Genomic DNA, 23,920 nt, shown 5'->3' with positions numbered 1-23,920 from the left:
CTCCCACCTCAGGGACCGCCCTGAACCTGATGCAGCTCCGAGGAAGGATGCTCTGTTCACCAGGGGCCACGTGGTCTCCTTCCAAGATGCTAAGCAGCTTCAGCGGTACCGGACGATGGACGGGTGTCGGAACCCATCGGGATGACAAAGGACAGAGTAACGCGCTCATCCTACTTGGTGGCCTTCCGCTGCCTTTTCTCTTCACGGTGAAATTTAGCTTGAAATCTGAAGCTGGATAGCTCCCTCAAAGAGCTTTGTAGGGCTTCCCTGGTGGCGCAGTGGTTGAGAATCCACCTGCCAATGCAGGGGACACGGGTTCGATCCCTGGTCCGGGAAGATCCCACATGCCGCGGAGCAACTGGGCCCGTGAGCCACAATTACTGAGCCTGCGCGTCTGGAGCCTGTGCTCCGCAACAAGTGAGGCCGCGATGGTGAGCGGCCCGCGCACTGTGATGAAGAGTGGTCCCCGCTCGCCGCAACTAGAGAAAGCCCTCGCACAGAAACGAAGACCCAACACAGCCAAAAATAAATAAATAAATAAATAAATTTAAAAAAAAAAAAAAAAGCTTTGTAACACTGCACAAATATTTTCAAAGGTAGTTAATTTGAAAATAGAATGTTTGCCACTCTTCCTTGCAAAGGAATTTCAAAATCCTAACCTTTGCAGTGAGTTGACATACAAATCGTAGCTCTCGTAACCATTCATTTATTAATTCAAAAACCTCCACTAAACATGTAAAGAGGATAAAATATTTATGAACCTCACACTCCAGTTGTCTCTTAATCAAATAATTACTATAGCACAAAGGATTTAATATATTTTGTCCTTACAACCTGGAGGCAAATAAGTTTTAATATATCTAATTTAAAAGTGATGAAGCAAAACTTCTGTGTTCCACCTCTTCTACATAAAACTATATAACAAATAATACAGATCATTTTTTTCTGAATAAATGAAATACATATTGGTTATAAGGAATTTATTTTAAGTGTATTTAAAGGCTGAATAAAAGTCGTCTGAAGCACTGTCTATACTAGCAACACATCATACCTTCCCCCCCAACCTTTTGAGAACCAAATAGTTATACTGTAACCAAAACAAAATTTTCAGACAGCAAAACTGAAAAACATTCTTTCTAATCTATTGAGGAAGGAGAGTAATTGTGTAGCACTCTCTTTTTCTGGTTCTTTGATACAAAATAGTTCTAAGACTATGTTTTGAAGAGAAACGAGAAAAAACTTAAATAATAGCAATTTATGTATTCATCTGGTATGCGAGGTGGGAAGAAAATTATTTCTGGGAGTGAAGAGCCTCGTGGGGCAGGGCGCCAGGTGACCTTACTTCATGCTGCTGCTACACAGTGTGCTTTTGGACGATTCATTCATAGATCACGGATTTCTTTAAGAAGGAAGCACAAAACTCCGAGCCCCACCATTTCTCATCCTGAGTTTGGTTGGAAACAAACACTGTAGGCAATTTGACCTCCACATGGAAAATACCAAGCTCTTCTAAAGCAGCTGTCCCCTCACCACAGTGCCACAGGGGACTGGACACACCACGGAGAGCGTGGTACATCGCATCTGGTTTCCACCTGGAGTACTTTTCACAAAGCTGGCCGCTTCCGCCTCGCTCAGCACCTTCTCCGTGTGTCCTTTCCCAACTACACCAATCAAAGCAGCCCGGCCTCCACCTCTGTCCTGTCCCAGTCACTCTTCAACAAAATGCCTTGTTTTACCTCCTTTACAGCACTTACCGCTATGGGGAAACTATTTTCTGTATTGATTTAGTGTTTGCTCTTCTCTCCTGACATGTGATGCTTCTTGGGGAAAGGGGAGCTCTAGCCAAAGAAGCAGTGTCAATCATCTGACAAATATTAATTGTTATGTCAGAAGCTGGGGATAAAATGTCGGGTAGAGCAGATGTGACCCTTGTCCTCGGGTAGTTTATGGTGCAGTGGGGAAGACATATAGTGCCATGCAGAAAAGAAATAACTAAACGCATGTAAAATTATAACTGCGGTGAGGGCTGGGAAGGAGAAAAACACGGGCTATCAGAGCCTATAATGGAAAGCCTAATTTAGTTAAGTAGATCAGAGAAGGTTTCTCTAAGGAAGAGGCTTTTGAGCTAAGCTTTAGAGGATGAGTAGACATGAATTAAGAGAACAGGGTGGAGACTGTGGACGCCTCAGTGCAGGAGGGAAGATGGTGCCCAGGTAGGACAGAAGGATGACTGATGGGGCTGGACCACAGGGCGCTGGAGGTGCTGGTGGGGATCTGCATGGCTAGAACGTGTGCAGATTTGTGAGTTGTGACTTTATCCTGAGTGTAATAGAATCATCGAATGTTGTGGACATGTGAGTCTGTCTGTGTGCATGTTCACGGGGGAGAATTAGCAGATTTGTGTTTTGTGAAGATGATTGTGACTAATCTGTAGATGACTCTCCATTGGAGAGATGTCAAAAGGGCGTACGTAGGTAGACCACTTAGGGTGTCATGGCAGTGCCTTTGGGAGAAATGATGAAAGTTTGGCTTCAGGTAGTGATGGTGGGAAAGGAAATAAGTAGATAGATCTTGGAAACATACCAAATAAGATCGAAAGGACCTGGTGTCAGATTGGATGTAAGGGAAGCTCTTGAGGTTAATTCGCTGCATGTGCGGGCTGATGAATGATGTTGCCGGTCTCCAAGGAAGGAGAAACTACAGGACGTGGTGTGAGGCCTTAGAGGATGTCATTGGGGTGAGGGTGGGGCATTGATTACGACTCTTTCCATTTCTTGAATTTCCATGAGTTAGAAGTTTAGCTCTACCCTGTTCAACATGAACAATTATTTATCCTCACTCTCTAATAGCCCAATGGAATTCTGCAATTTTGTTTCCTACAACCTTAACTTCTATAAAATGTACGAAGCATTGCATAGGCCTAAGTTCCAGCTGGAGGATTTTACTCTAGAGAGAATTGAAGAATTGGCTGTCGGTGGCTTTATCCATAAAGGACATGGGGCCAATAACGGGGAACCTGCTATCCAAACCATTTCTCAAAAAAAAATTAGCAGAATCTCAACATATAATTTCACAGAAACTGAGGAGAAATTGTCAAAACCTTGTCGCATTTAATACCAACATCCAGGCCAAGTCAAATAACATTTCATAAATCATAAAATGATCATAGCACGTCTCAAATCACATGGACACCCCTGTAACATATGTACCTTCACTATTTATTATCTTCCCAATAGGCAGCAAAGCCAGGCAGGAGATATTTTAACTAAAACAACAGTTATGCTGAGACTTACGTCTGAGGTACTTTTTAAAGACAGCCCCAAAGTGTCTGAACTGTGGGAAAATTACTTTAGAAGCAATTAACTAGAATTTACCTGGAAGACATTTTATTCTCTTTATTTCTATCATACTAATTCTGCAGAAACTCTGGAACAGCACAGAGCAATCTTTTCAATTTTTTAATCATTATATAAGAGTTCACTTTGACATTATTTTTTGGAAAGATTCCTTATATTTTTTCAGGATTCATATCTGTCTATTGATATCTATCTGTCTATCTATCTGGCATCTATATATGCTCACATATATATGTATGTAGGTGTGTTAACCACTCTAAAATGCTTGATAACTATATATGCTCATGATAGAATGTTTGATTTAAAATCTTATGTAAAATTCAACTCTTTTAAACAGTAATAACTTTCAGTAACAGTAACGCTAGTCTAAACAAATATAAGAGCAATCCCTTTGACACAATCAAAATACTACAGACACATAGGCAAAAATGTAATTTAACAAATAGTATCTTTCTGAGTAAACAAAGTAAATACCAACTTGGTAACCTATTTTGGGAAATTCATCAAACAAACTAATCAAGCCATCTGTTCACACATATACCAAGTGATTAAGAAAAAATGAATTTGTTAATAATCTTATAAAACAAAACCTCCCACAATTTACCATTTTGTTTTACCATATATTTCTCTCACTTTGGAAAAATTCAGTCTTCAATCACTGAAATTTGATTTTCGACTAAAGCCAAATGAGATATATAGTCCAAAGGTTTAATCGGCCTCTACAAATACATAAAAAGTATAAAGGCAAGTAGCCAGCAGAAGAGCAGTAACATGTCAACAGTGATATACTCTTGGACCAAAGGGATGTTTGAGTCCCTTGGTTGACAGCAAAGTGATGGAGGAACGTGACATAGAAGGAACGCACGTCCCGTCTGGAAGGAGCGGTAAAGACTCGTGCCCATCACTGAGGATGCCGGTGCTGCCGTGGCTGCGTGGTCCTGTGGTTGGGCAGAAAGACATCTTCACCAACAATCACATGTTCCCTACAGGTGTTCAGTGTGACATCAGCCCCATGAGCCTGTAGGGAGGTCAACCTCTGAGGGAACTTAGCACCCCTAATTCCTAAGCCTAGCATCTTACGTTGAAAAATATCTGCAAGAATTATCAGAGATTTTTCAACTGAAACTCCTTTGGCACTATCTACCCAATACTGAGGAAAGTAGGGAATACTCTGCCCACTGTAAGGAAGATTCACACTCAGAAAATGAATTCCAGGTCTCCTCTATGTAATAACATGTATTGCCTTCTAATAGTACTCAAAAACCTGCTCATATTAGAAAATGTGAAAAGATACAGAAAAAATATAAAGAAGAAAATGAAAATCACCCAAAATTCCATTTCCAGAAATAGCCATTGTTACCATTTTGATATATTTCCTTCCAATCTATTCTTAAGCATACATACTTTCTAGATACAAGTAAAATCACACCGTATAGAGATTATCCTGCTTTTTTCATCCAACTTTGTATCTTCATGATTTTCCATGTTGTTAAATATAATTTAAAATCATGAGTTTTAAAGTCTACACAATAACCAGTTATGTACAGTAGTGTATTTAACAGGTAATATACTTATGGCTATGTTTTCTATTTCCAATGTTCATGATTAAAAATACAGTTTTTGCAACTCTTTTTTACATTTCTGAATCCAATGCCCTTAAAAGCCCTTATGTTAGGCATCAGTGCTTCAGTTTTAAGGCATAATAAATCGATCAATAGATGTAAAGAGCGCTTAACTTAAATTTTTGAAAATTTAAACACAACTTTTAATGTTTAAAATTTTTTTGAAAAATAATATGGGTAATGAGAAAGTTACTCTGCATAAATCATCGCGCTTGAAGGGCCCGTGTTTTCAAAGGCTTTTCCAGTATTCCCTGTGCAGCTGATTGCTGGTAGCAGGACCGGTCTCGCCAGTTGAGGAGAACGCCTGACCTTTAGCCATGGGGGAGCTGAGGTGATCTTGTTTCGTAAGTGAGCTGCCCAGCAGGGAGCTGGAGCTGTCATCTTCTTGTAAAGGAGAAGTCATTGGGAGTAGCTTGGGTGCTGAAGGGTGCGGTTCCCAGGGGCAGGGCCTCCACGGGTGGTCTTCTGGCTTGTAACTGGCTGTTACATAGAATTACAAAGAACAGTAATTCTTTGCCTAGAAGAGTCAACTGTTACAACAATGCCCACTGAATTGCAAGTCAAAGGTGATTAGCTGAGAAATGCTTCTTTGTAAGTTGTCTTTACAATCGAGGTAAACCGGAAAAATAAATGAAACACTTACCTAAATAATTCAAATCACTATACTTGATAGAGTAAAGAATACATCTTTTCAACAACTGGCCTTACTTTGATTTTACAAAGTATCGTCTTTAGTTGATTCTGTGGGAAATGTATCAAAACACTGAGGTTTTAACATTAGAATCTATGGACTGCATTGTTATTTACTCTTTTTATCCCAGTTAGTAGCTAGTCATTAGTAAAGGGTGTAAAAAACAACACAGTCACTTTTTTTTTTTTTTTTAATATTATCATTTTAACATTTAATGATGTATTTTTATTTATTTATTTTTGACTGTGTTGGGTCTTCGTTTCTGTGCTAGGGCTTTCTCTAGTTGTGGCAAGCGGGGGAAACTCCTCATCGCGGTGCGCGGGCCTCTCACTATCGCGGCCTCTCTTGTTGCGGAGCACATGCTCCAGACGCGCAGGCTCAGTAGTTGTGGATCACGGGCCCAGTTGCTCCGTGGCATGTGGGATCTTCCCAGACCAGGGCTCGAACCCGTGTCCCCTGCATTGGCAGGCAGATTCTCAACCACTGCGCCACCAGGGAAGCCCAACACAGTCACTTTTTAAAAACCATTAGAATAACAACTGTGCTATTCAGTATGATACAGAGTTCAAAATGTGTTGTGTACAAACCCACAAGTGCCGGCTTCCGGCTGGTAATTGGCGCCCAGACAGAGGCCAGTCCAGACCAGCAGTGGGACCTAGCAGGATTGTCTAGGACAGCCAGCAACTAGCTCACTGTTTTCTGTTTGTTTTTTGTTGAGGCTTGTCTGACAGGTTTTTCCATTAGAAAGTTACTATTTTTCCCCTTTGTGATTCTTAGGTACTTTATGGGGAGATACTCTGAGAGCCTGTGATATGTTGTTTCTCACACTTGTGCCCATTTATTTTAGAGCCCTGGGGTAGTTCTTGCCTGGAACAACTGTTGCTGGTGTGTTTGTCAGATAACCATTCTCCATCATTCCTTCTACGTTTATAAATTGGAATTCCGCTGCAAGAAAGAGCTTTTCCTTCTCTCTCATGTATTTGTTCATTCAAGTATTTTTTATATCTAAATAGATTAATGGACTTTATTTTATTCTACAGGCAATTGTCTATTATTATCATTATTTTACTGCTGAAATAGTCCCAGATTTACCCGGTTCGTTCCTGTGTCATTTTGACACATTCCCATCATCTCAGGGGCATTTCTATCTTTTTTGGCATCATGAAATGGTCCAGGATTGTCTCTTACTGTTTCTTACCTGTCCTGGGATCAGCCATTTCCCCGAGGAGCTGTGATTCCTTTTATTGGAGTAGATAATTGTTATTTGTTCCTGTAGGTATTGGAAAAACAAATTTAGAACCTTGCCTCTGATTCCCGATCCATTCCCGCTAAACCATGATAATAATCGGCATATGAGTTTTCAGTTTTTTCTCTAGAGATAGAATGAGAAAGCGTGCTCTGATCTGACTGATGCTTAACTAGAAGGAGGGAGAAACTGTTTCCCCACCTTTACCCTCAAGTACGCTTCATATCAAAGCCTTCACTACCTTCCAGGAGACAGCTAGGTTTTATCCTTATTGGTTATCATGATAATTATGACTGTATTGTTCTATTCTGAAAAGGAAATATCCTTATCAGAAAAGGCTAAAACTTACCCACAAGCAGCCTGGTCTTCTCTTTTTACATTTGAAAGCACAGGTTCAGACTGGAAAAAGGATTTAAACCACCAGATGGATTCTGCCACGTCAGGTAACCCTATCAAATAAAATTGACATTACTCCCTTATCAAACACATCTGAGAGATGAAAAATGAAGGGAAATAATGAGGGTGATGCTGATAAGAAATAAACGACATACCTTGCTGGGATTTGTCATCATCTACGAAGTGAACAGAATCAGAGCCAGTTAAAGAGGTGCCTGAAGAAACACTGGCTTCTGTAGGAAACAGATGATAATAAACAAGCAAGTAAACAACAAGCCAACGAACACAAATTTTTATATATAAACGCTCAAGTAGCATGGTTTGAAATTAATCCTGATCATGAATTCATGAATTGAAAATCTGATTAAATTATCAGCCTATTAAAAGTCTTCCAGAATAATGTGTATTACATTTGTATTAATAAAGTAAATTTCTTTCCATGGTGGACAACTCTCTCTCTCCACAGATTAAATGTAGAATTTAAAATATATTATAAATGTTATCAAAATCAAAATCTTAGGAAGCACAAAATGAAGAATGAATATTATTGTACTATATTAGGAATATTTCTTGTATATTATATACACTAACTTGTACGGTATATACATTTTATTTGTCATATCATACTTGTATTTTAAACCTGTAAGTCCTTTAAAAGATCAAGATATAAAAATAATTTCTAAGGATGTAAACTTATTGTCCGTGAAAAGAATAAGTCAATAAATGTGTCCAACTCTTATCTACAAACAACCCTTGAAATAAGAGTTTTCTACATGCTGGCGTACATCCCTTAAATGATAATTTGGTTCTGAAATGATTGTTTCATTTTATGAAATTTCTGAAGTTTCTTTAAGAAGCTACAATTTTCTCTTTAGCTATAAATAATCACGGATAGATAAATAAAAATAAAACTGGCCGGGTAGAAGCCGACCTATTACCCACAGCAGAAAGTGGAAATGAGAACATCTTTGTGGCAGAGTCCTGTGACTCCTCTTTTCTAAGAAATGAATATTTTATTTATGTGAAATTTTCAGTTTTTAACATATCCTATTAAATGCAAGGTACATGAAATTAAAACATAATTATGAAATATAAGCTTATTTTCACTTATGTGTCAGCGGTTTCATGGGTGTAACATAGCATAGTTAAAGCAAAGCCATGAGGCTTGACCATATTGATTCGGATTGGTCTCTGATGAGGTCTATTCCTATTTTCTTCACTGTCACAAATAATTGTCATTCTTCTCCCTTAAGTTCCTAGCAGGACGTGATACGTAGGTTAATAATATCCCACAAACATCATCTCAGATCATATTCTCTGGGGGTACCCTCCGGTGCTGGTACAACTTACTTCGATAATGCTGGGTTTTGGCCAGAAGGCATCCAATGGAAGGCACCGATGCCATCGTCCCCGGAGCAGGAGCCAGTGAGGTGGTGACCAGCAGCCCGCGAAACAGGGGCAGGGACGAAATGCTGAAACTTCCTTTTCCTTTTTCCATGAGTATTGTGTGTGTGTGTGTGTGTGTAAAGCAACATAATTTACCATGTAATAAATCTCATAAAGAGAATTAAAGAGTCTACACAAAATTGCAATCAAATACATTGCAATAAACAAAAAATGCGATTCCTTTGCAAAGACAAGAAAAAAATACATAACCAAGTACCATAACAACGCCTACAGCTTGCTGCACCTGAAACACTAAAGGTCAGAGAAGAAGTGTGAACACAGCTGTGACAATCACTCACCCGCCTGCCTTCTCCAACCTTTCTTTACGGTAAACGTGGTTCTAAAGCTTCTTTAGAAAAGGCATGCTGTGGAAGGGCTGCTTGGCCGAGACCCGGGACAGACCCGCTGCCCGGCAGGGGAAGGGATGTTAACGGTCTGCAAGTCAGAAAGCGGAGCTGGGAGCACACGCCGGTGGGCATCGGGCCACCGCAGGCGGAGCCGGAGGCGCCCTGCACGCCTGTCCGCCCTTGACCGTGCCAGCCTGCCAGGTGGGCCTGGGCGCGGCAGGGCTGGGCCCGGACGTGGCGCTGCCCTCGGCTCTGGACGGTCGCGGCTCAGCTCTGCTGGTCTGACGGGGGCGGGGTGGGTAGTAGCCACTCTGGGGACAGCACCCCGCCGGGCTCTGCAAGGGACGGAGCGACAGGCTGCCAGGCCAGCCGGGGGACTGGACACCGTCACAGACACCGGGATGCAGGGCCGAGTCACAGGGTCTCGGACGACAGGGAAGAGCTCAGGGGAGCTGGGGGGCCTTCCCGGGAAGCCCTTCACTGTCGCCCCGATGGACAGCGGGCTAGAGATTCCAGCGAGAATGATCGGGGGCAGATGGAGAAACTAGTAACTCCATGACGCTCTGCCAATACTATTGATTCATACAGAAGCTGAGTTTCTGTTCTGCTTTGGTAATGGTCCTTATGTGAACTGTTTTGCCATTTCACAGACTCAGTTTACCGAGGGGTCAAGCTGTGGCTCCCTTGACACTGACATGAGGATGCAGTCAGCTGCTGTTACAGCTTCTTTGGTGGCTGTTGGTTTTACCCGTTTAAATCAATTTTGGCGACGTATACAAAATTACTCGAGTCAGCTAGGTCCACATTTGTTCAAACCATTAATCTGAGTTTGCCGTCATGGCTTTTTTAAAATACCTACTTCACCTGGTTATGGCTTTTTCCTGTTGCCAGTATAATTTACTTCTGCCTTTTCACTTTTTGTCTTGATTAGTTTTCTAGTGGTTTCTCTATTAAATTAGTTCTTTCAAAGAACTACCCCTCTTTTGTTCTTTGGTTTTATATTTTTTTATTTTCTGTCTTGCTTTTATTCTTCTTCCTTTTACTTACTGTACGATTATTCTTCTTCCTATTTATTTCAAGATATTTTGTAACTACTGTTATGACATTTCTTGAATATTTGAATTATCTAGGGATGCTTTTCTTTTCCAAACATATAAATTTTCTAAATTATCTTTTAATTGATGATTCCTAAATCCACTGTATTGTCAAGAGAGAATGTTAACTTTTTATTCATTCTTTGAAATAATTTTTGGAAGTGGCTTTTGTGTGTATTAATAAGAGCGAAAATTCTTCATTTACTGCACAGTCATGATTTTGTGTCTATTTGATTGTTACTTAACTATGTTAAACAAATAATCTGTACACTTAGCAATGTGTTACCTCCTGCCCTCCCAGTTTCTGATTCGGTCCGTTTTGGCCTCCTGTATTTTGCAGCTGTGTGGGACGGTGCGCACAGAATCATGAGGTCATAGCTTATCGGTGGATCTTGGCTTTCACCTTCCTTTATCAGCACTAAGGGTTTACTTTTGCCCTAGATTCTCATTGGTCTAATATTAATATTGCAGCACCAGCTTTTTTGTAAGTAATCAGAAGGTATCTCCTTACATGTCTTTGTTTTCAACTAGCTGTTCTGTTTCAGTTTAGAAATAACTTATAAGCACCCTTTAGCTGCATTATTTTTTTTCTAGTTTTACAGATGTACTTTCTGTCACGGTTGTTGATCTGTTGGCTGAGTTTCTTGCCATTAGATTTCTTCATAAATTTTGTAACGTGGGTTCGTGTGTTCCTTGTGAGTGGGAGATAACTCTTATTTTTCTTGCCAGCTCTGCACCACCCCTGGCCACTACGCCGCGCCCCTCTCCTGGCTGGTGGTACCAAGGTTTTACCCACCTGACCCTAGTTTTTGTAACTTTCTATTATACCACTCACATTTTATTGAGTTATTTGTTAGAATGCTAGTTTCTCAAAGACAGGGAGTACCCTATTCATTTTCCCTTTAGCAACACCCAGTACAAAACCTGACACATACAGTAGTTCGTGTTCTGAAAATCTGATAAAACCAATGTATTATTCCTCCTGTGCATGGTGGTGAGAATTACATCCTTGGCTAATCATTAAAATGTTATAACAGGGCTCAGATTTCCACACCATAAGCATGACATAACGAGACTAATTTTTACCCGATTGTTTTCCGACTCACGTCATTTTTCAATAGCTCAGTATTAAAATTAGGTCCATCCACATTTTCACTAAGTCTTTTGTCCTAGAATTAAGTTATGCAAACATTTCTCTTCGATCATAACAAGAAGAGAGCCCAACTCTGAGGACACCCTTCAAACCTAACGGACGCCTCACTAAGGGAAGAGAAAGGCAGGTTTAAGGAAGAGTAAGTACTAATTAAAGTCAACGGCAGCCTCTCTGAAAGTTGACCTATTTATCACATGGGAGACACTATTACTCCTTCTGGGTTTATTGACGATGGATGAAGTAGTAGATAGATATCCGATTGCTGCTCTGTAGAGCATGGAAATTCATGGCAAGAAAGAGAGTCTTGCTGGTAGATGATTTACTACCAGCCTGCGCTGTCAGACGGTTGACCAAGTGCGCAGCGTGAGATCAGACCCGGGCAACTCCACCTCCTCCGCCTCGTTCCCGGCTGCAGTCATGAGATATGAAATGTCTGCGTGTGCACACGGCACGTCAGGGATCTCAGACACGCGGTGACATCCAGGCCATTGGGCATGCCGTATTAAACACGCTGGGCACCTCTGACAACGAAAGCTGCCAATGAACACGTGCAGCAGGTGATTCACAAAGGCACGCAGTCTGCGTGGGTGCTGCCCGTGGCGGGGATCACCCTTCCCCCCCCACCTTCCTCCTGTGAGTTTCCTACCTGAGTCCCTGAAGGATGAGCTTACAGTTCACAGCATGGGCGTCGAGTGAGGCCGGAGAAGGGCTGTGGACCCGGGGCCACCAGCGTCCCACCCCCCGCCACCTCAGCTCCTGATCTGCTCCTGAGGCTGACCGTCAGCTCCCTCTGCCTGGCGCTTGCAGAAGATGATACACCCGTCACATGCGGCCTGTTACCCTCCCACTTACACTGGTTAATGGTCACTCTCCTCCTTTCCCAGAGCTTCCCCAACATACGGATGACATCCGGCTCCGGTCCGCTCATCCCGAGGTCCAACCATCGGCTGCCAGGGATGCTAGAGCATCACCTTTCACACTGCCCCCCACCAGGTCCTCACTGGTAGAGGCTGTGACAGTCGCCCTAGGTCTCAGTCTGCTGGACTTGCTGTAACAAAGCACCACAGACAGGGTGGCTTAAGCAATAGAAATTTCTATTTTATTTTCTCCCAGTTCTGGGGGCAGCACTGGTTTCCTCTGAGGCCTCTCTCCTTGGTTGGTAGACAGCCGGCTTCTCTCCGTGTCTTCACAGGGTCTTCCTCTATGGGTGCCTGTGTCCTAATCTGCTCTCTTATGAGAACTCATTCATATTGGATGAGGGTCCCATCCTAATGACAACATTTGAACTTAGCTACTTCTTTAAAGACCCCGTCTCCAAATGCAGTCACGCTCTGAGGTCCTGGGGGTTAGAACTTCAACATGTGCATTCTGGGAGAACACAGTTCAGCCCATATCAACCTGCTAGAGTTTCCCAGGTGATGTGGGAGCTCCACCCATCACCAAAGACGGGGTCCAGACAGCTGCCGGCCAGCTGAAGGGTGGTCCAGCTCTGAAATCCCAGCCCTGCTGGCGTCCTGCCCTTGGCTGGGTTCCCTGGGAAACAGACACTGAGACACACATGGGGACATTTCTGGGGCAGAAGGAAGCCTTGAGCATCACCTGTTCAAACCATCAGTCTCATCAATTACACCACGAAATCACTCAGACAACTTACCAGGTGAAGTGAGATTTCAAACACAAAGTGTATGCTGAGCACTAAAATTTTAATTTCAGACGTGGAATGAATTATCTCTTTAATTGAATATCCTGAATTATATCAATTTTGATTTATCTTTACCCATAAATCTGGGCACTGCTATTGCTGGAGTAGAATATACATAGTTTCTGACATAAAATTTCATACACTGCAGTCATTTTTTCACTGATCCTTCAACTAAACTCAGACAAAACAGTTTCTTATTTAGAATTAAAACCAGAGAAGCAATGAGCTTTAGAGGTGGGGACAAAAGATACAATTTTAATTATCTCATAGTAATTATCAAAGGGCCCAAATGAACACAGCATGTTGAAAGTATTAGATTGTGTGTTCTTTACTTGAAATAAAATTTTTAAATCTGAGAATTACACATAAAAAGAAAGAATAGTTTTAACAGTGGTATTTATTTTATTGTACTTTTCACTCTTCATGGCTAATTAAGGATATAGTTTCCAAATACGGTGTTTTTTCACTTCTCATCTGTTTTTTTTTTTTTTCTCTTATGAGAATAAACTCTGTTGAACTTTCAGATGAGGTATTAACTTTTATCAGATGATCCAAAGCTCAAATGGATTTTGAATTTCAGCCAAGGAAGGCAAAGTATTTTGATGAATTTCATCACCAGAAAGGAAGGGGAGAAAAAAAGTACTGTTGGCAGAATTTTCCCAAGCTGTTGCCAGGAGCCATAGAAAACTTACTTGCATTGCAAATCCATTATAACATTATAAAATAGTTTTATGTAATCAAGATCAGTAGTTCAAGGCAATTTATAAATAATTAAATACGGAAAGGCGCAAGCAATTAATGTTATGTGAGTCCTAGGGTGTTTTTCTAAAGTATTACATCTATATGTGTTTAAACGCAGGCCCTCAATCACAAAAACATGCAGAGATTGTGGACTTATAGGTGTTTATACAGTAAATGTTTGTAAAAAAATAGTTTTACCTGCAATCTCGGGAAAATATTGGTGAAACTTTTGCTGAAAACAGAATTGCTTCAATCTATGGCACAACTTCTAGTTTTGCATCTATAATACTGAACTCAAAGGTAAAATCTGGACTTTTTCACGAATCCACACTCATTTCAGATTACCAGTGGAAGCGTGCAGATGTTTTGAGGTTTCCGTAATTCTTGTCAAGGTCCCTTTGCTCTCACTGACTCATTCCCTCGTGACCACTCTACCCTTATCCACACTTAATTTAGGGCCAAAGTTGTTCGTGTTTTCCCTCTATTTTATTCTGCCCTCTCTCCCACCCCCCAGCAGCATGGGATATACCTGGACCCGGGAACAGGGGGGCAACAATGGGGGAGGCGGGCAAGTGTAGGGGTCAAAGTGAGACAGGAAATAGAGTCTGCACTGTCTTCATGCAGATCAAAGTAGGTGACAGACACTGTTCTCCAGAGCGTGTCCATTTCTGACGGAGCCGTAATAATAGTTGCTCTGTCGACATCATTACTCCGACTGTGCAAGGAGACACCATGAGGAGATGGAGGAATATCCCCAAGGTTATTTATGGTCCAACAGGTGGAGATCGTCTCATTCACAGAAGCTCAGGGTGAAGACCCTTGGTTCATCGTGTGAGGAGATGCAGAGGGAGTGTCTCGGCCTGGAGCCCATGAAGGGAATTTCCTGGAGTAAAGGGGTTTCTGAGGCTGCGATTTCTTTAAGGCTCTTTATTACATTAGAAAAATGTTTTTCTTTTCTAGCTCCTTCTCATGTGATGAAAGGACAAAACCTTTGTAGCTGAAGTAACTTTTTAGATACCCCATTGGAAGCAACATGCTAACTCTAAAGTATGAAGCCAGGGGAATAAAGTGCCCCAATCTCTGTCATACTTGTGTTCAGACTGCATAACCCATAATTAAAACACATTCTTCTTTGACTGAGCATCTAATATGCTCTGTAAGGTTGATTAAATACCTCCAGTGAGCTGCTCCAGGATGGTGCAGGCATTGATCGGTACCGCAAGACTCGTCCACTGTCCTCACCTCCACATGTTCCAAAGAGCCCCCTCAAGCAGCAAGGAATGTCTAAACACAGAATTTGAATAAGACATCACAAACTGTAATATAGGATGCATAATATAAAAATTATAAATCATTCATCTTTTTTAGTAAAGCTATTTATATTTCACAGAACTGGGAAGAAATGTGATCTAGATTTCAGGATTGAAAGTTGGAAACCAGAGGTAGTTTTCAAGTTTAACTTTGCTTTAGTTAATCACATAAACCAAGACAAATTTCCTTACATTTATTTCCCAAGATGGATAATTTTCGTTTGTATCTATTGGGAAAGAAGGCTAATGAGTGAGTCCATTTAGGTCTGGATTTTGTCTAAATGTGCTGGGTAAGCAAGAGAGCATGCATTTCACCTATGTCTTTATTTCTTCTTGTGAGAATAGGGCTATTCAATTTTAAATACCCTTCAAAGTATTACATATAAGAATCTTTAAGTTGGTGTATGCATTTGAAAAACATGACACAAGATACCCCTTGTTAGCAATTCAACCCAATTAGTGTTCTCCTTTTACTTTAAAATGAATCTCTAACTGTACATTAGACATCTGTGAAAGATCATGAACTATGTAGCCTCTTTTAGCAAATCTCCAGGGGGATACGTCTACTGGAGTTGGGTTGCAGAGTAAATAACCATATTAGAGGTGAAGGACTCCCTTCAGTGAACTTCTGTAGAACTAACACTGATCATTAAAAAACAGTCCACCTTGGTAGCAATTTTACGTCCTTGGTGAATGTAGTCCTTTGTTAAAGCATCTACATTGAAGTATCTTTGATTTGAGATTTTATCTGGAATTGCTAACAGAATCAGGACATCTTTTCCGCAGGGCTTATGCGATCAGCGTAATTCACTGATATTATTTTATAAAATATAATCAATAATGAGTTTACAGTAAATAAAACAGAAGCCACTCTTCTGTCTCTAATGGGAGTGCTCTGAGTTTGTTTGAACTTTTAATTAATTAAAATTTCCATACAAAGGATGAAGTGTTTATGATTTTTCAGTGAACATTGATGAAAGCTCATTGTCCAAAATTCACAAGCGTTCATTCAGACTCATAAAAAAGTTTATGAATATTTCATCCAAAACTGAGATCATAAAATGAAGCACTTTGTAATCCTTTCAAGAGCCACAATAAAGAATGTCCATGAATTAAAACCACGCATATGTTGGTAAGCCTTAGTATTTTTTTCCTTCAGAACATACATAGCAAATGTCTACTTGGGATCAGCAGTGTTTTAGACCACAGCTATCATTTTAGCAAGAAGTGCTAACCGCTCAGAAACTCAAGAACTTTCAAAAAGTTGGGAGGAAAAGACAAAGTTTTAATACTGAGTTTACAGATAACAATTACCAAATCCTGAAAAAACATTGATGAATTAATTTTACAATCTAGAAATCAGAAGTCAAATGTCATCATCAAATGCCCCAGAGGTGCATTTGAAGGGGAAGAAGGGGTCCTCAGGGAAGACCTTGATGCAGCAAGTGTGCCATCTCTGACAGCAAACAGGAGGTTTCTAGATGCCGCTATGGAGGAGAAAGGCGCACTCCTTCGTGGAAGATGTTAGGATTTGCTACTTTGGGGAATTTGTGTTTTCAAATCACTCTTAATTTTACAGAAGCAGTGGTGAGTGAGGATTCATTGACACCTGGCAAAGGTGAAAATGCTCTTGTTATTTCCTGTTTATCCAACCTCTTCCCCAGCACGTAATCCGCGCCTGACAACGGCGATGTACAGCGATTATACAGTTTACGCCCATTGAGCGCCTGCTGTCTACCAGCTGAGGGCCTCAGTGCTTCAGGTGAAGGTGAGCCTCGAAACAGTCCTAGACGCAGATTCTCTGTCATCCCCTCACCGCACAGGAGGAAGCTCGGAATGGGTTGGTAAAGAGCTGGGCTGAAGCCCCACAAAGTCACACGACTGGTAGGAGACGCAGCCGGGAGCCAGAGCCCATCCCCGGCCCTCCTGCTCGCAAGCTGACCACGCACGCTGGGCCGCCGGATTCTGAGTCAGCCTCAGCCCTGAGACCGCTGTGTTTGGGGATGTTGCTTGTTTGCTTGTTCTCCCGGGAGTTACTCTTATGGAAAGATGTTTACCTTGTAAGCAGCTGGAATGACCAGTGTGCTTGGCTGGGGACTCAACTGTGTGTCTCTTTTGGCCAATAGCGGGGCTGTTGGTAGAGCTTCCTTAGGAGTCCGATGAGCCTGGCGCCTTTGGGAAAGTGATACCTAGAGGGGCTTGAGGATGGAGTCATACAGGCCGGCAGGTCCGTTTTTGTTTATTGGTGAATCCTGGCCGCTGCCACGTGTGTCTGTGCTCAGGACACAGTTCCGGACATTGGGGCTGAGTGGGTGAAGTGAAGGGCCCCCGGGGGCTGGTGACGGAGGCCGCTGCAGCCCCAGGCAGACCCCAGGGCGACGGCCCATCCTCCCATCACAGGGCCGAAGCGGGAATCACCACGAAGAGCAAGTTCCTCTTGTTTTCTTCCTTCTTTTCTTCAAAAATAAACTGACGTTATGACAGTTTTCTTCTCTACAACTTTCGACACACTTGCTTAGCTTAGAATCGCCAAAGGCAGAACTGTTTTGTTCATAGAAATATACTTTATCAGAAATACAGTCAGGAATTAAAGCCTCTTAAAGCCCTGAAAGCCATATTAAAGTGGATTTTGTCTTGTAGAAATCAAAGAGAGCATTTGCTTCAAGCTCACACATTTCCTAATTTTTTCCTAAAACACAGATTATCCATGTTTATAAAAAAAAATTTCCTATACATTGTCATAATAAAGTTATCAAATATCATGGATCCCAATATATATAATACAAATATTTTTAAAGATTTCACCTACTACAGCATAGATTTTTGGATTAAGGGAGTGAGAATATTTTCCCTTAATTTTTAATGGTTTTGGACTAGTTGTAGACCCATACCGCCCTCTGCTGGCCACTGTGTGCCTGATATTAAAAATGGATGTGAACCTGCAGAGTCTGTGAAGAACCCAACATTCCCCAGAAAACAAACTTTTGTTCCCCAAATGAATGACTGTTTTTTTCTGACATTTGCTTTCCAATAAACAAAACTTTCAATTTTTTAATTTTTATCTTTTTATTTCTTTAATTTTTAAGCAGGGCTACTTACTTAAAGGTAATCTTTAGTATATTTCTTAGGATTTTTTTATCAAAATGTCACTGATGTAAAGTTAAAATAACAAAATACGTGCAATGGAAGAACTGCCCCCAAATTACACATATATTTTAAATCGCTTTTTTACTTCATGGTTTTTATTTTCCATTTAATATATTTTCATATACAAAAATTTTTATGCATTTTATATAATTATAAGATAAGCCCTATCACCAAGACGTGCCCTATATTCCACTAATTCTCCGGATGGATTGCATCCACCAAAAAGGATGGAGATTTAATTCACCCATACAGAGTTTGATAAAGATGTCACAGGACAGTTGAAAGAGGAAGTGACGGGCAGCTGGGATTTGAAACTCGTAGGTCAGCTTGCTTTCTGAAAACGCGACCTCGGGCAAATACTTCCTGTAACTCGGCTTCAGTGTCCTCATCTTCAAACCGCAGGTGACACAGGATCATTACAACGTGTGCCTAATAACACATATTTCACGGAACAAGACGCTGCCCGCGGGTCACCCAGCCTCCTGGTGGGCGCAGCTCGGGTTCACAGGCCGTCCCTTCCTCTCTCTTCCTTCTTCTCTGAGCAGCAGCTCTCACCGATGTACCTTCAAACACTGGCACGTATTGGGCCCTCAGTAATATTTGTTAGTGAATGAATATCTTTAGCACATGATGGCCGCAAGTGGAGAGATGTTAGCATATTCTGGGGTCTGTATCCGGCCCGAACGCTTTTCCTAGTCAACATATTAAAAGAGTTCTAACTGAAACAAAATATAAAACTATGGACTTATGGCATTGTCCCCGAAAGCAGCTGAGTATATATGCATCCTTTCTTATTCTTTGGTTCCATGGAAACTGCTTTGGAAGGTGAGGGGTTTTTTTTGGTTTTGGTTTTGTTTTTTTAACATCTTTATTGGAGCATAGTTGCTTTACATTGTTGTGTTAGTTTCTGCTTTATAACAAAGTGAATCAGCTATACATATACATATATCCCCATATCTCCTCCCTCTTGCATCTTCCTCCCACCCTCCTTATCCCACCCCTCTAGGTGGTCACAAAGCACTGAGCTGATCTCCCTGTGCTATGCGGCTGCTTCCCACTAGCTATCTATTTTATGTTTGGTAGTGTATATATGTCCATGCCACTCTCTCACTTTGTCCCAGCTTACCCTTCCCCCTCCCTGTGTCCTCAAGTCCATTCTCTACATCTACGTCTTTATTCTTGTCCCGCCAATAGGTTCTTCAGAAACTTTTTTTTTTTTTTAGATTCCATATATGTGTGTCAGCATACGATATTTCTTTTTCTCTTTCTGACTTACTTCACTCTGTATGACAGACTCTAGGTCCATCCACCTCACTACAAATAACTCAGTTTCATTCCTTTTTATGGCTGAGTAATATTCCATTGTATATATGTGCCACATCTTCTTTATCCATTCATCTGTCAATGGACACTTAGGTTGCTTCCATGACCTGGCTATTGTAAATAGTGCTTCAGTGAACATTGGGGTGCATGAGTCTTTTTGAATTATGGTTTTCTCAGGGTATATGCCCAGTAGTGGGATTGCTGGGTCGTATGGTAATTCTGTTTTTAGTTTTTTAAGGAACTTCCATGCTGTTCTCCATAGTGGTTGTATCAATTTACATTCCCACCAACAGTGCAAGAGGGTTCCCTTTTCTCCACACCCTCTCCAGCATTTATTGTTTGTAGATTTTTTGATGATGGCCATTCTGACCAGTGTGAGATGATATTGCATTGTAGTTTTGATTTGCATTTCTCTAATGATTAGTGATGTTGAGCATCCTTTCATGTGTTTGTTGGCAATCTGTATATCCTCTTTGGAGAAATGTCTATTTAGGTCTTCTGCCCATCTTTGGATTGGGTTGCTTGTTTTTTTGATATTGAGCTGCATGAGCTGCTTGTATATTTTGGAGATTAATCCTTTGTTAGTTGCTTCATTTGCAAATACTTTCTTCCATTCTGAGGGTTGTCTTTTCATCTTGTTTATGGTTTCCTTTGCTGTGCAAAAGTGTTTAAGCTTCATTGGGTCCCTTTTGTTTATATTTGTCTTTATTTCCATTTCTCTAGGATGTGGATCAAAAAGGATCTTGCTGTGATTTATGTCATAGAGTGTCCTGCCTATGTTTTCCTCTAAGAGTTTTATAGTGTCTGGCCTTACATTTAGGTCTTTAATCCATTTAGAGTTTATTTTTGTGTATGGTGTTAGGGAGTGTTCTAATTTCATTCTTTTACATGAAGCTGTCCAGTTTTCCCAGCACCATTTATTGAAGAGGCTGTCTTTTCTCCATTGTATATTCTTGCATCCTTTATCAAAGATAAGGTGACCATATGTGCATGGGTTTATCTCTGGGCTTTCTATCCTGTTCCATTGATCTATATTTCTGTTTTTCTGCCAGTACCATATTGTCTCGATTACTGTAGCTTTGTAATATAGTCTGAAGTCTGGGAGCCTGATCCCTCCAGCTTTGTTTCTCTTTCTCAAGATTGCTTTGGCTATTCGGGGTCTTTTGTGTTTCCATACAAATTGTGAAATTTTTTGTTCTACTTCTGTGAAAAATGCCATTGGTAGTTTGACAGGGATTGCATTGAATCTGTAGATTGCTTTGGGTAGTATAGTCATTTTCACAATGTTAATTCTTCCAATCCAAGAACATGGTATATCTCTCCATCTGTTTGTATCATCTTTAATTTCTTTCATCAGTGTCTTATAGTTTTCTGCATAGAGGTCTTTCGTCTCCTTAGGTAGGTTTATTCCTAGGTATTTTATTCTTTCTGTTGCAGTGGTAAATGGGAGTGTTTCCTTAATTTCTCTTACAGATTTTTGATCATTAGTGTATAGGAATGCAAGAGATTTCTGTGCATTAATTTTGTATCCTGCTACTTTACCAAATTCATTGATTAGCTCTAGTAGTTTTCTGGTAGCATCTTTAGGATTCTCTATGTATAGTATCATGTCATCTGCAAGCAGTGACAGTTTTACTTCTTCTTTTCCAATTTAGATTCCTTTTATTTCTTTTCTTCTCTGAGTGCTGTGGCTAAAACTTCCAAAACTATGTTGAATAATAGCAGTGAGAGTGGGCACCCTTGTCTTCTTCCTGATCTTAGAGGAAATGTTTTCAGTTTTTCACCATTGAGAACGATGCTGGCTGTAGGTTTGTCATATATGGCCTTTATTATGTTGACGTAAGTTCCCTCTATGCCTACTTTCTGGAGAGTTTTTATCAAAAATGGGTGTTGAATTTTGTCGAAAGTTTTCTCTCCGTCTATTGAGATGATCCTATGGTTTTTCTCCTTCAGTTTGTTAATATGGTGTCTCACATTGATTGATTTGCATATATTGAAGAATCCTTGCATTCCTAGGATAAACCCCACTTGATCATGGTGTATGATCCCTTTAATGTGCTGTTGGATTCTGTTTGCTAGTATTTTATTGAGGATTTTTGCATCTATGTTAATCAGTGATATTGGCCTGTAGTTTTCTTTTTTTATGAAATATTTGCCTGGTTTTGGTATCAGGGTGATGGTGACCTCGTAGAATGAGTTTGGGAGTGTTCCTCCCTCTGCTATATTTTGGAAGAGTTGGAGAAGGATAGGTGTTAGCTCTTCTCTAAATGTTTGATAGAATTCACCTGTGAAGCCATCTGGTCCTGGGCTTTTGTTTGTTGGAAGATTTTTAATCACAGTTTCAATTTCAGTGCTTGTGTTTGGTCTGTTCATATTTTCTATTTCTTCCTGGTTCAGTCTCAGAAGGTTGTGCATTTGTAAGAATTTTTCCTTTTCTTCCAGGTTGTCCATTTTATTGGCATGTAGTTGCTTGTAGTAATCTCTCATGACCCTTTGTATTTCTGCAGTGTCAGTTGTTACTTCTCCTTTTTCATTTCTAATTCTATTGATTTGAGTCTTCTCCCTTTTTTTCTTGATAAGTCTGGCTAATGGTTTATCCATTTTGTTTATCTTCTCAAAGAACCAGCTTTTAGTTTTATTGATCTTTGCTACTGTTTCCTTCATTTCTTTTTCATTTATTTCTGATCTTATCTTTATGATTTCTTTCCTTCTGCTAACTTTGGGGTTTTTTTGTTCTTCTATCTCTAATTGCTCTAGGTGTAAGGTTAGGTTGTTTATTTGAGATGTTTCTTGTTTCTTGAGGTAGGATTGTATTGCTATAAACTTCCCTCTTAGAACTGCTTTTGCTGCATCCCATAGGCTTTGGGTCATCGTGTTTTCATTGTCATTTGTCTCTAGGTATTTTTTGATTTCCTCTGATTTCTTCAGTGATCTCTTGGTTATTTACTAGTGTATTGTTTAGCCTCCATGTGTTTGTATTTTTTACAGATTTTTTCCTGTAACTGATATCTAGTCTCATAGCGCTGTGGTCAGAAAAGATACTTGATACGATTTCAATTTTCTTAAATTTACCAAGGCTTGATTTGTGACCCAAGATATGATCTATCCTGGAGAATGTTCCATGAGCACTTGAGAAGAAAGTGTATTCTGTTGTTTCTGGTTGGAATGTCCTATAAATATCAATTAAGTCCATCTTGTTTAATGTATTATTTAAAGCTTGTGTTTCCTTATTTATTTTCATTTTGGAGGATCTGTCCATTGGTGAAAGTGGGGGGTTAAAGTCCCCCACTATGATTGTGTTACTGTCGATTTCCCCTTTTATGGCTGTTGGCATTTGCCTTATGTATTGAGGTGCTCCTATGTTGGGTGCATAAATATTTACAATTGTTAAATCTTCTTCTTGGATTGATCCCTTGATCATTATGTAGTGTCCTTCTTTGTCTCTTGTAATAGTCTTTATTTTATAGTCTATTTTGTCTGATATGAGAATTGATACTCCAGCTTTCTTTTGATTTCCTTTTGCATGGAATATCTTTTTCCATCCCCTCACTTTCAGTCTGTAAGTGTCCCTAGGTCTGAAGTGGGTCTCTTGTAGACAGCATATATATGGGTCTTGTTTTTATATCCATTCAGCCAGTCTATGTCTTTTGATTGGAGGTTTTAAACCATTTACATTTAAGGTAATTATCGATATGTATGTTCCTATTACCATTTTCTTAATGTTTTGTGTTTGTTATTGTAGGTCTTTTCCTTCTCTTGTGTTTCCTGCCTAGAGAAGTTCCTTTAGCATTTGTTGTAAAGCTGGTTTGGTGGTGCTGAATTCTCTTAGCTTTTGCTTGTCTGTAAAGATTTTAATTTCTCTGTCGAATCTGAATGAGATCCTTGCTGGGTAGAGTAATCTTGGTTGTAGGTTTTTCCCTTTGATCACTTTAAATATGCCCTGCCACTCCCTTCTGGCTTGCAGAGTTTCTGCTGAAAAATCAGCTGTTAACCTTATGGGGATCCCCTTGTATGTTATTTGTTGCTTTTCCCTTGCTGCTTTTAATATTTTTTCTTTGTATTTACTTTTTGATAGTTTGATTAATATGTGTCTTGGCATGTTTCTCCTTGGATTTATCCTGTATGGGACTCTCTGCACTTCCTGGACGTGATTGACTATTTCCTTTCCCATATCAGGGAAGTTTTCTACTATAATCTCTTCAAATATTTTCTCAGTCCCTTTCTTTTTCTCTTCTTCTTCTGGGACCCATATAATTTGAATGTTGGTGCATTTAATGTTGTCCCAGAGTTCTCTGAGACTGTCCTCAATTCTTTTCATTCTCTTTTCTTTATTCTGCTCTGCGGTA

General features: G+C 40.3%; 1 protein-coding gene across 3 annotated transcripts; it reads right to left on the bottom strand.

The window, feature by feature from the left end:
* Nucleotides 1-5,370: 5,370 nt before the first annotated feature.
* PPDPFL (pancreatic progenitor cell differentiation and proliferation factor like) lies at nucleotides 5,371-23,204 on the bottom strand. Of its 3 annotated transcripts, XR_014255628.1 has the most exons (7): nucleotides 11,998-23,204; nucleotides 8,662-9,192; nucleotides 7,467-7,544; nucleotides 7,265-7,364; nucleotides 6,868-6,939; nucleotides 5,622-5,719; nucleotides 5,371-5,458 (listed from the first exon to the last, which is right to left on the bottom strand). XR_014255628.1 is itself a non-coding variant. In XM_082433539.1 (5 exons), exons 2-5 carry the CDS (start codon nucleotides 8,807-8,809, stop codon nucleotides 6,930-6,932), a joined length of 336 nt encoding a protein of 111 aa, XP_082289665.1. In that variant the 5' UTR covers nucleotides 8,810-9,192; nucleotides 11,998-23,204; the 3' UTR covers nucleotides 6,178-6,929. The 3 variants fall into 3 exon arrangements, 1 of the variants encoding a protein (XP_082289665.1); XR_014255629.1 differs by lacking the exon at nucleotides 5,622-5,719; XM_082433539.1 differs by lacking the exons at nucleotides 5,371-5,458; nucleotides 5,622-5,719 and having other exon boundaries at nucleotides 6,178-6,939.
* Between the last annotated feature and the right edge of the window lie 716 nt (nucleotides 23,205-23,920).

This window comes from Balaenoptera physalus (genome assembly GCF_965194825.1).
Source record: "Balaenoptera physalus genome assembly, chromosome: 17".
Classification (NCBI taxonomy): Eukaryota; Metazoa; Chordata; class Mammalia; order Artiodactyla; family Balaenopteridae; genus Balaenoptera; species Balaenoptera physalus.
The sequence above is the reverse complement of the archived record's forward strand: the minus strand, read 5'-3'. Positions and strand labels throughout refer to the sequence as shown.